A 12,479-nucleotide genomic window follows, 5' to 3' on the forward strand; every position below is an offset into this window, starting at 1 on the left:
GAAACTGTCCTTCCGCTTCCCTTCTTGACAGAGGCGGAAGTGACGCACGGTGCTGCCTAGTGTTCGCAGTCGACGCAAGAACGCGAGACGGACAACATCATCAGATACGAGTGAAATATTGGATTATTCGCCCGCTACAAAAACTCTAGCGACCGTACGTACCTACAGCCACTGTCCGGTTGAGATGCATCGCTTTAGCTGCCCATCTGAGGGGGTTTTGTCTGGGGAAAAATAGAGGGATGGATGGAGAAGTGGGACATGTAGTGAATTGGGATAGGGATGCTGCTGTTGGCCTGTAACACCGAGCCGCTGCGCTGCATCCTGCGTGCACAATGTCACGTCTATTATTATGATGTGTTTGAGCATCAAAGTGCAGTGATGCAAAAGCTCTTGTTTTATCCATGCATGTAAAATATTAATTGTCCGACCGGTAGAGTCAGTTTACAGTTGGGACCTCAGGCAAATTGAAAGCCATTCTTGTGTTTCAGAGGAGCCAGGTGCATTGAATGCAGTGCGTTTTAACGCATTTGCTTGGCATCTGATAGTTTTTCTCAATTGCTTTGAATTGTAGTTCAACGCATTAACTGTATGTTTTAAATCTCTTAACTCGGATGCACACTCAACCAATTCGAGCAGAAACACGGTGCATCTGACATCAGCACGCGCCTTACAGCATTCTTATTCATAATCTCGACGTTTTTCTTGAAAAGCATCGAGTAACACAGGTTTTGGCATTTTACATGTTGAACTCATGCAATGCAGTTAACGGTTTTGTGTTCCCGCACATCAATATTGATTGACAGGTGTAGTAGAGGGTGACTTAAATTCATAAAGGGACTCATTACGAAGTAAGTACCCGTTACACATGACTAATACATCTGCATACCATTTCCTCCCACTTTTCTTTGTCCTGACCTATATTGATACTGATTTAGAATGCTCAATAATAAGTATTATATACTGCAATAATAATTCATTTATCGTTAGACTACTTTGATTAAAAACAAATTATCATAATTCTAAATCAAAAAGTCAGTTATCAAAATTTTACATTTATTTTACCGGGAACACTGTTTTTATTTGTTGAATGCACAGTGAATGTGAATCTTTAGCATATGGCATCTGTAAACTTTAAAAAGATTTTGATAAGAAAAGTAAAAAGATTAGTCAAACCAATTACTGGTCTATCTGTACATTAAAAAAGTATCTATTTATTAATTTTTATTCTCTACTTTTCCATTGAAATAGGAACTTGCTGTGTTTAAGAATCTATTATTGGTATATATTAAAAAAATAAATAAATTAGAACCAAGTAGAAACCTATTGTGTTTGTTAATGATCTCTCTCTCTCATATATATATATATATATATATATATATATATATATATATATATACCTACCTGTATTTTCAAAGAAAAGTAATGCACACACAGTACAGCTGTCTAGTAATTGGTCATTGTTTAGCTGAATGCAATCTCTTATTTTGTCCTACTCTTCAAAGGTGCTGAAAGATAAACATCATGAATCCTGTTTATAACCCTGCATCATCAGGGGTTCCTTATGCCAACCCTAAAGGAATAGGATACCCAGGTAACCAGAGATGAACTCTGACTCACTTGCATGCAATTGGTAGGAAGTGTCTGGGGTTTTCACAACATCTATGCAATTAAGTTCCAGCACAATGTCTTTGCTGTTATTGTTAATTGCTGTGATTTTTTGCACAGCGGGATTTCCTGTGGGTTATGCAGCGGCAGCTCCAGCATACTCCCCTGGCATGTACCCTGGCACCAATCCAGTCTTTCCCTCAGGTAAAGGAAGTCCAAACTCTGTGTTTTTGCTGCGTTTTTCAGTTCCCCTAGAAGCCAAAACAGAGAATTTAAGGTGAAATGAGTTGTTACATGGATCTCCTTTTCTCAGCCAAGAAAAATATTCTGACGTTTTTGCAAAGTTTTACAAAGCTATAAAAGTGCAGTTCTTGGATTACAGCTCACATGGTTTTTCATTGTCAATATTTTTATTTAACATTTTTGTTGCTTACCTCATCAGTACATCTTACAGGGATAGTCCACCCAAAAAGAAAAAAAAAACCTTCTGTTATCATTTAAACGCTCTCAAGTCGTTCCAAACCTGTATGACATTTATTTTCTTTTTTTCTTCTGCAGAACATAATGGAAGATTTGTTTGAATGTTGGTAACTAAACATTTTTGGTTCCCATTTACTTCCATTGTATTTTTGTGTCCATACTATTGAAGTCAATTTGATTACCAGACCACTTGATTACCAACAAATCAATTTTAATTAAACATTTCTTCAAAATATCTTATTTGTGTTCCACAGAAAAAAGTATGTCATACAGATTTTAAATGACATGAATAACATCTATCCCTATAAAGCTAACTAGACAAGATATTAACTGCCCATTTTGCCTTTGTAATCTTGCATATTTTCAGATTAAACTAGATATTCATGAAAAATATATGATTTTACCTAATTTTATCTAAAAGGTCAATTTTGATGTTATACTCACTTTTTAAAAGCATTGTTGCTGCTAGCAAATTTATTTTCTTTATTATCTTTAAATATAATGTGATCTCTACAGGTTATGCTCCCGGGACCCCTTTCAAAATGTCCTGCTCCCCAACAACAGGTGCTGTACCCCCCTATTCCTCATCACCCAACCCCTACCCTGCTGCAGTCTACCCCATGAGAAGTCCCTACGCCCAACAGAACCCCTACGCACAGGTAAGGCAACAACAACAAAAAAAAAAACAGATGTTATGAAGCGATAATAAAACCTGCATTTTGTTAAAATATTGTATGTTTTTTCCAAAGCAGCAAGGCACTTATTACACACAGCCCCTTTACGCAGCACCGCCCCATGTCATTCATCATACAACTGTGGTCCAGCCTAATGGCATGCCAGCAGCCATGTATGCCCCTCCCATTCCCCCACCCCGCCCTAACGGAGTTACCATGGGAATGGTAGGAGGCACCACCATGGCGATGTCTGCTGGTGAGTCTCATTCAAATAATTCATGGAAATTCATGTAGTTGAAGAGACCATTTTAAAAATGCATTTTATTGTCTCCTCAGGGACATTATTAACAACTCACTCTCCGACCCCAGTCGCACCTCACCCCTCAATGCCCACGTACCGCCCGCCTACCACTCCCACCTACAGTTACGTGCCCCCGCAGTGGTGAACACCACACTGTGAGTGTAAAGCCCACATTTGCCAGCTCTTAAGGTGCGGTCATATTTACTGTTGTTTGGCGAGTTTTCGCTGGCGAGATTTTGTGAGATTTTCCAATAGGTGTCTATGGGAATTTCGTTTGGGGACGAAATATTTCCAGCGCATATTTCGCATCGGGTTCAGTTGGTCACACAGATTTGCTGACAGAAAGATTCTTGGTTTGAATTAACTACAGTGAATTAACTACAGTGTTAACTACAGAAAAATTTTGAACGCAATTTTTCACCGGCAAAATCCAGTAATTTCAATGGGAATCCATGCGATTGGGAATATAGTGTAAGAATGGATCAGATTTAGTTGGTTTACTTGAATTCACTGCATTGTCTGACAAAAAGATGCTTGGTTTGAAAGGGACAACTTACATTATGCTATTGACAATCTACACAGAATTTTGCGCAAACGATTTACATAAATTACGTAAATTCGCTACATTGAACATTAGAAAGTGGTTTGGTTTGATAGTGACTTCATGCACCGCTACATTATTGACAATAATTTTGTAGACTAAATTACACTAATGTGACTGACTGCACCTTTACAGTGTTTTTTACTCAGAAAAATAATACTTTTTTGTTGGTTCCTGTGTTAATTAATTGTCTTTTTGTTATTTTCAGGTCGAAAGATGGTAGATATGCATTCTCACTGTCCAGTATTTTTACAGTTGGAGCTGACACTACAAGTGTTATCAGCCAGTTGCTCTTCCTTCCAAACATAATGTGAATCCGACTCCACTTGGCAGAAGAAAGGAAAGAGTATCTTCCCATCCTTCACTCATTCTACAACATATCTCACGGCCGAAGACCAGAGAAGCTCTTCATGCTGAATTGTGTTGTGTGGACTGTCTTGCAGTTTTTAGCTAACTCTTTAATTGGTGAAACCGGAAGGGAGTTGGAATTAGTTTTATTGGAATACCTATTGAATGCATGTATATATTTAACAGAGGACAAAAAAATAAAAAGCGGTAGCTCATTCTACCAGCTATTACAGATGCAAAACTATTAGCAGTTATCTCAAGCAAAAATCCAAAGGGATGGGGGAACAACAACTGTATATTAAATGCAATGTCTTAATTGTTATTTCATACATAATATTAATAACTTTAGCATTTAATTTTTTATTTTTTTCCCTGTTTTAATTTGGGTATTTGTAGCTCCAGGCATGGTTTGTTTTCTCTGGGTGACGGTATGCTTGTTGCTTTTGTGCCCTAATGGGAAGACAGGCCTTTAGGGTTTGTGCCTCTGCTTCATATGCCTGTTTTCATTTGAGGTTTTATTACTCAACATGCTCTCACTGCAGTTAATTGTTGCACTAATTGCCTGTGTGTGTACATAAATTGGTTGATTGAGCTGTATTAGTGCTGAGAGCATATTAACTCATTTGTGTACCTCTGGTTTTGATTTCTTAGATTTTAAAAGTCTGACCGAAAGATTGGAATCGCAGTGATATGCGGCATTTTAAATGGTCAATTGTTTATGTGGTTAATAAAAAGAAACTTAATTAAGTTGATTTGATTACACTACTGGTTACATTTGAGGAGGTGAATTTGAGTTGTTTAGTTATTATTGACCCAAACATCGCTTGTTACTTCAATAGTACACCGTAACTGACTGAATTTTATAGTCTTTTTACTTTATACATTGCCTATGTCACTTCAGTTAGAGAATGTTTTGTAATGTTTAATGTGTTTTTGTTTTGTATTTTCAAGAAAGACCAAAAAATAAATACAGTAATAAAGAGTTTTCCGTTTTTATTTTTAATATGCTAGACACCGGTTAAGGACACTGTCTTTTCTGAACTTAAGGTCCCAACTGTCACAGAAAACCATTTTCAAAAATTGCTTTTTTTCAGTGTTTATTAACAAATATGTCTGAAATTAAAAAAATAATCTAGTAATCATAAATGACTGGAGAGGACACGGAACTTTGATGCTGTAAATGCAAGAAATTACAAAAACACATGCCACAGTGTCAAATTAAAAAGTTATACAGGCCTAAATATATTTAATAACATATTAATTATTGACTTTCTGATTTCATTTTTTATAATTACAGTGGCAACAACATAAATTCTATTCTAAATTCAGTCACTGGATGTCGCCATTAGTCTAGGCCAAATAATTACTTTGACAGATTTTGTGGTTAAGAACGACAACATGTAATATATCACTTGAAATAAGAAAATTACATTCCAAAAATCGTAGTACACATAGACATATAAATAACGGTTGAGTCTTACCTATGAAAGATAACACCCCGAGATCTGTTTTTATTATCGTGTTACGGTTTGTAGATGCCCAAGCTGCAGATGAGTCAGGTATGTTTTCTTCTGTCCTGATGTGAGAGTTATGAGTGTTGCCCGCTCCAATATGGCGGCGACGTTGACGTGCGGTCGAGCGGCCAATGAGGCGTCTAGGTATTTATATGTCTATGGTAGTACAGGTCATATAGGTTTGATAATGCGCGCGAGTCGGTTTGCTTCGAAACACGTTTAAAAGCTGGCTCGCGGCCTCGCGCTCATTAGTAAATTGACCGTTACAGATCTAACCCAGTGTTGCCAAATCCGCTTATTATAAGCGACTTTGGGCTTGTTTTTCTGTAAAGTCGCTTACAAATATTGGTAGTCGCGGGTCGCGTTTTTTTGGGCTTGTTTCTAAAGTGTAGTTGCTTATTTGGGCTTGTTCCCAGCTCCATAATAAGTTAACAAGCAGATATTTTCTATATGTTATTTAAACGTAGTTCTAGCCTGTTCTCTCTGTCCCTCCATTTCCCCCATACACACAGGAGACAGCTGAGTTTTTTTCCCACCCACATCCTGCTTCTAATGGGCTAGGTGCACAAGATGGCGCCGGTGAGCTTCAGCGACGCGAGTGTGTGCATACTTCCCGTCTTGCGACGCTCGCATTGACTGTAAGGGAAACTTACATACGAAACTTGTCTAGATGTATATAATTAATGATTTTCAAATTTAACAGCCGATAGTTGTATATCAAAAACATGGGGAAACATCCTCCCTACATTTTGCGTATCTCTGTTTGGAAATTCATAAAGATACAACGCAGAGATTGCTTTATTCTTTTGTTGATTATGCGGATCAGCGTCAGGTCAGGTCCACAGGGATTTCTTCTTTCAAACACAAACCACCCAAATATGCAATACTTTTCATTTTCGAAGAGCTGGTTTTGTTCTGACTGTTATGTAAGATCAATGTTTCTGACTGTCAAAGGAGACGCACAGAGATTTCTGATAAAGCATGTTTGATTAACTTTATTTGATTTATTTGATAACTTCATTTTATGTTATTATCTATGTTTATTTATTTTGTGAAAGATCTGCAGCATAAATCATTATCTGTCTATGAGCAGCCATGTATATTGTTATTCTTTTGCATTAATTATCAGATTAAACAGATATTAAAATTAGTCATGTATTTTTTACTGTGTAAAATAATGAAATATGTTGTGAAAATGACGATGAAACAGACTGATGTATGTGTACAATTGAGAAATGGATACTTCTGAAGATAAATCGCAGCCCACGTCTCACGAGTTAAATATTTAATAAAAAAAAAAAATAATAATAATGCAAACATTTTCGAGAAAAAAGTAATTTGTACATTTACATATTTGGTAAGATAAAAATACATTATGTAGCTGTGTATACACACCATGAGTTCAACTTTCATCTCGTGAACAGTAGTGAACATTAGTGTATCTAATTCATTCACCAGACCCAAACATACACAAGTTTCAAATTCACTGGCTCAGTTAACATTTATAGTATAGTGATAATAGCAGTGTATATCTTATTTGCATTTGAAGTGATATTATAAATCCTGTAATCATATAGAAGGTAATATTTGGACTTCTCCGGTTCTCTGCACTGACGTTTAGCACAACCGGAAATATCTACACAAAGTATAAACACAAAGATGGCGCCGCACATGGCTGCTTCAGTGCTTGGCTCTCCAGTGTTTGTACTGTTTTTGTTCGTTTTTCCTGTTTTTTGTTTAACAAACACGATCAGTTTCACCAGGGATGAACTGCTGAACATTCGGCAGAACACACCACATGATATTTTTCCGGATTTCTATTATACAGACGTTTTACTGAACATTGTTATCGGAGGAGCAGCGGCGCTGATCAAGCGCTTCAGGACGCGCAGACGGGGAAAGCGTGCGGGAGCGCTCGTCAGACTCAGGAAGCGCGGATTTCGAACGCCGTTGCCTAGCATCCATCTCGCAAATCTCCGCTCTCTACCCAACAAAACGGACGAACTCCTTCTGCTCTCTCGGACAAATAAGGATTTCTCTCACTCTGCTGCTCTGTTTCACGGAAACCTGGCTGAATGACGCCATACCGGACAGCGCACTCCATCTGCCGGGCTTTCAGCTGTTCAGAGCGGACCGCGAAGCAGAATCAACGGGGAAATCGCGCGGCGGCGGGACATGCTTTTACATCAATGAACGGTGGTGTACAGATGTAACTGTGTTAAAGAAGATGTGCTGTCCTGATCTAGAAACGCAGTTTATCAACTGCAAGCCGTTCTATTCGCCGCGGGAGTTTCACTCGTTCATTCTGGTTAGTGTTTACATTCCACCTTAAGCGCATGTGAGCTCAGCTTTACAGAAACTCGCTGATCAGATCACAGACACAGAACAACAACACCTGGACTCTGTTTAATCATTCTTGGGGACTTTAATAAAGCCAATCTCTCCCGTGAACTGCCAAAATACAGACAGCATGTTACCTGTCCCACCAGAGACAGTAATATACTGGATCACTGTTACACCACAATAAAGGATGCATATCACTCTGTTCCACGAGCAGCTTTGGGACGTTCTGATCACTGTCTGGTTCATCTTATACCGACCTACAAGCAGAAACTTAAATCTGCTAAACCTGTAGTAAAGACTGAAGAGATGGACCAGGGAAACAGAGCAGGATTTACAATCTTGTTTTGACATCACAGACTGGAGCGTTTTTGAAGCTGCTACCACCGATCTGGACGAACTCACAGAGACTGTAACATCCTACATTAGTTTCTGTGAGGATATATGCATTCCTACCAGGACTTATTTAACATTCAACAATGATAAGCCATGGTTTACAGTAAAACTCAGACACCTTCGTCAGGCCAAAGAGGATGCCTACAGAAATGGGGACAGGGTCTTGTACAATCAGGCCAGGAACACACTGAACAAAGAGATTAGAGCGGCTAAAAAGACCTACGCTAAAAAGTTGGAAGACCAGTTTACTTCCAACGACTCTACTTCAGTTTGGAGAGGACGGAGAGCCATCACAAACTACAAGACACCATCCCCTTGCACTGAGGCTAATCAACGACTTGCTAACGACCTGAATGAGTTTTATTGTAGATTAGAAACCCCCAACACCCACTCTGACCATCTCCCTACACAACCATTAACACCTCCTGCAATCCCCCTCTCCATACCTCCTGCTCTTCAAATCTGTGAAGATGATGTGCGCCAGGTCTTCAAGAAAAACAAAAGAAGAAAAGCACCAGGCCCAGATGGCGTTACACCAGCCTGTCTGAAAATCTGTGCTGACCAGCTGGCCCCCATCTTTTCACAGATCTTCAACAGATCTCTGGAGTTGTGTGAAGTGCCTTCCTGCTTCAAATGGTCCACCATAATCCCCATTCCAAAGAAACCCAAGATAACAGGACTTAACGACTACAGACCTGTGGCTCTAACGTCTGTCGTCATGAAGTCGTTTGAAAAACTGGTTCTGGCTTATCTGAAGGACATCACTGGACCCTTACTGGACCCCCTGCAGTTTGCATACCGAGCAAACAGGTCCGTGGATGATGCAATCAACATGGCATTGCACTTCATCCTGCAACATCTGGACAAAACAGGGACTTATGTGAGGATCCTGTTTGTGGACTTTAGTTCAGCTTTCAACACCATCATCCCAACAACCCTCCAGACCAAACTGACCCAGCTCTCTGTTCCTAGCTCTATCTGTCAGTGGATCACCAGCTTTCTGACAGATAGGCAACAGTTAGTGAGACTGGGGAAATTCATGTCAAACAGCTGCTCCACCAACACTGGTGCCCCTCAGGGATGTATTCTCTCCCCTCTACTCTTCTCCCTGTACACCAACGACTGCACCTCTAAAGACCCCTCTGTCAAGCTCCTGAAGTTTGCAGACGACACTACAGTCATCGGCCTCATCCAGGACGGTGACGAGTCTGCTTACAGACAGGAGGTTGAGCAGCTGGCTGTCTGGTGCAGTCTTAACAACCTGGAGCTGAACACGCTCAAAACAGTGGAGATGACTGTGGACTTTAGGAGAAACCCCCCTGCACTTTCCCCACTCACCATCATGAACAGCACTGTGGCTGCAGTGGAGTCATTCAGATTCCTGGGAACCACGATCTCTCAGGACCTGAAGTGGGACAATCACATTGGCTCCATTGTGAAAAAAGCCCAACAAAGGTTGTACTTCCTTCGCCAGCTGAGGAAGTTTAACCTGCCACAGGAGCTGCTGAAACAGTTCTACTCAGCCGTCATTGAGTCAGTCCTGTGTACTTCAATTACTGTCTGGTTTGGTTCAGCTACAAAATCAGATATCAGAAGACTACAGAGAACTGTTCGGACTGCTGAAAGGATTATTGGTGCTCCCCTGCCCACCCTCCAAGAACTGTACACATCCAGAGTGAGGAAAAGGACTCAGAAAATCACTCTGGATCCCTCACATCCAAGTCACCCCATCTTTGAACTTTTGCCATCTGGCCGGCGCCTCATAGCCGCAAATACAAGAACAGCAAGGCACAAGAATAGTTTCTTCCCCCAGGCAATCTACCTCATGAACAGTTAAATGTTTCCCACTTAAACTTATGCTTATGCAAAAATGTGCAATATCCTTATATTTATTTGTTACCCCTCCATCCTAGAACATTCCTGCATCTCACTCAATCCTATTCCATTATCATTTATAGCACAATTGTTTATACACTTATTTATTTGCCAATTTGTAATTCTCCTGTAAATATTTTTTTTTTGTTTTTTGTTTTTTTTTGTCTGTGTGTTGTTGTCTCTGTTTACTGGAAGCTTATGTCACTAAAACAAATTCCTTGTATGCGCAAGCATACTTGGCAATAAAGCTCTTTCTGATTCTGATTCTGACACACACTTGCAAGACCGGAAATCCAAGGTGGCGGAGATATGCAACTAGCCCATTGGCTCTGACCGAGATGGCAACGAGTACTAGCCAATCAGAGGCAGAGCAGGGCAATCTGTTTTTTTTTTCTGGTTAGGAAAACGTCGTCATTGAGTGACGTAAACTTTAAATAAATGCGCGCGAGTTGCGACTGATGGTGACTGACTGGACTTTTTAATTATCAGATGTTTACTGTGTATATAATGTACTCGGTACATCAGTCTATATTTGATATCCCATCAGTTTTCTAATGTTAAATAATGTTAAAAGGTGGTTTAACTCCCTCTTGTGGTCATTGTCCTGAAGCTCGGGGGGAGAAAAATAAATAAACTGTACCTTGTGTGCAGTTTTGTAAGACTGCGCACAGTTTACCAATCTGTCCACATGGATGTAAATTGACAGTCTGTAACCACAGTTTAAAATCCGTCCCCATTATTTGCTTATTTGTCTCGCGAGACCTGGCAACACTGATCTAACCTCTCGCCTAAGCGTGTACTCGACTGTACAGTCGTGGCCAAAAGTTTTGAGAATTACATAAATATTGGAAATTGGAAAAGTTGCTGCTTAAGTTTTTATAATAGCAATTTGCATATACTCCAGAATGTTATGAAGAGTGATCAGATGAATTGCATAGTCCTTCTTTGCCATGAAAATTAACTTAATCCCAAAAAAACCTTTCCACTGCATTTCATTGCTGTAATTAAAGGACCTGCTGAGATCATTTCAGTAATCGTCTTGTTAACTCAGGTGAGAATGTTGACGAGCACAAGGCTGGAGATCATTATGTCAGGCTGATTGGGTTAGAATGGCACTTGACATGTGAAAAGGAGGGTGATGCTTGAAATCATTGTTCTTCCATTGTTAACCATGGTGACCTGCAAAGAAACGCGTGCAGCCATCATTGCGTTGCATAAAAATGGCTTCACAGGCAAGGATATTGTGGTTACTAAGATTGCACCTAAATCAACAATTTATAGGATCATCAAGAACTTCAAGGAAAGAGGTTCAATTCTTGTAAAGAAGGCTTCAGGGAAAGTCCAGCAAGCGCCATGATCGTCTCCTAAAAAGGATTCAGCTGCGGGATCGGAGTGCCACCAGTGCAGAGCTTGCTCAGGAATGGCAGCAGGCAGGTGTGAGCGCATCTGCACACACAGTGAGGCCAAGACTTTTGGAAGATGGCCTGGTGTCAAGAAGGGCAACAAAGAAGCCACTTCTCTCCAAAAAAAACATCAGGGACAGATTGATCTTCTGCAGAAAGTATAGTGAATGGACTGCTGAGGACTGGGGCATATTCTCATAGTCATATTCTCCGATGAAGCCCCTTTCCGATTGTTTGGGGCATCTGGAAAAAGGCTTGTCCGGAGAAGAAAAGGTGAGCGCTACCATCAGTCCTGTGTCAAGCCAACAGTAAAGCATCCTGAAACCATTCATGTGTGGGGTTGCTTCTCATCCAAGGGAGTGGGCTCACTCACAATTCTGCCCAAAAACACAGCCATGAATAAAGAATGGTACCAAAACACCCTCCAAAAGCAACTTCTTCCAACATTCCAACAATAGTTTGGTGAAGAACAATGCATTTTCCAGCACGATGGAGCACCGTGCCATAAGGCAAAAGTGATAACTAAGTGGCTCGGGGACCAGAATGTTGAAATTTTGGGTCCATGGCCTGGAAACTCCCCAGATCTTAATCCCATTGAGAACTTGTTGTCAATCCTCAAGAGGCGGGTGGACAAACAAAAACCCACTAATTCTGACAAACTCCAAGAAGTGATTATGAAAGAATGGGTTGCTATCAGTCAGGATTTGACCCAGAAGTTGATTGAGAGCATGCCCAGTCGAATTGCAGAGGTCCTGAAAAAGAAGGGCGAACACTGCAAATACTGACTCTTTGCATAAATGTCATGTAATTGTCGATAAAAGCCTTTGAAACGTATGAAGTGCTTGTAATTATATTTTGGTACATCACAGAAACAACTGAAACAAAGATCTAAAAGCAGTTTAGCAGCAAACTTTTTGAAAACTAATATTTATGTAATTCTCA

At 40.1% G+C, this 12,479-nt stretch overlaps 1 protein-coding gene across 4 annotated transcripts; it reads left to right on the forward strand.

Moving 5' to 3' along the window:
• LOC132124218 (myelin-associated neurite-outgrowth inhibitor-like) lies at positions 1-4,989 on the forward strand. 4 transcript variants are annotated; one of them, XM_059535131.1, is made up of 8 exons: positions 13-154; positions 804-848; positions 1,503-1,591; positions 1,726-1,809; positions 2,602-2,744; positions 2,835-3,015; positions 3,096-3,215; positions 3,870-4,989. In XM_059535131.1, exons 3-7 carry the CDS (start codon positions 1,522-1,524, stop codon positions 3,203-3,205), a joined length of 588 nt encoding a protein of 195 aa, XP_059391114.1. In that variant the 5' UTR covers positions 13-154; positions 804-848; positions 1,503-1,521; the 3' UTR covers positions 3,206-3,215; positions 3,870-4,989. The 4 variants fall into 4 exon arrangements, with proteins under 4 accessions (XP_059391115.1, XP_059391113.1, XP_059391117.1 ...); XM_059535132.1 differs by lacking the exon at positions 804-848 and having other exon boundaries at positions 1-154; positions 3,096-3,249; XM_059535130.1 differs by lacking the exon at positions 804-848 and having other exon boundaries at positions 1-154.
• Positions 4,990-12,479: the final 7,490 nt, after the last annotated feature.

This window comes from Carassius carassius, chromosome 42, assembly GCF_963082965.1.
Source record: "Carassius carassius chromosome 42, fCarCar2.1, whole genome shotgun sequence".
NCBI classification, from domain to species: Eukaryota; Metazoa; Chordata; class Actinopteri; order Cypriniformes; family Cyprinidae; genus Carassius; species Carassius carassius.

What these genes read in the sequence shown, in the direction of transcription:
- LOC132124218 (XM_059535132.1), top strand. Translation starts at nt 1,522, where the DNA reads ATGAATCCTGTTTATAACCCTGCATCATCAGGGGTTCCTTATGCCAAC. An exon ending in TAAAGGAATAGGATACCCAG is followed by an intron (nt 1,592 to 1,725) that starts GTAACCAGAGAT and finishes TTTTTTGCACAG; the next exon opens with CGGGATTTCCTGTGGGTTAT. An exon ending in CAATCCAGTCTTTCCCTCAG is followed by an intron (nt 1,810 to 2,601) that starts GTAAAGGAAGTC and finishes TGATCTCTACAG; the next exon opens with GTTATGCTCCCGGGACCCCT.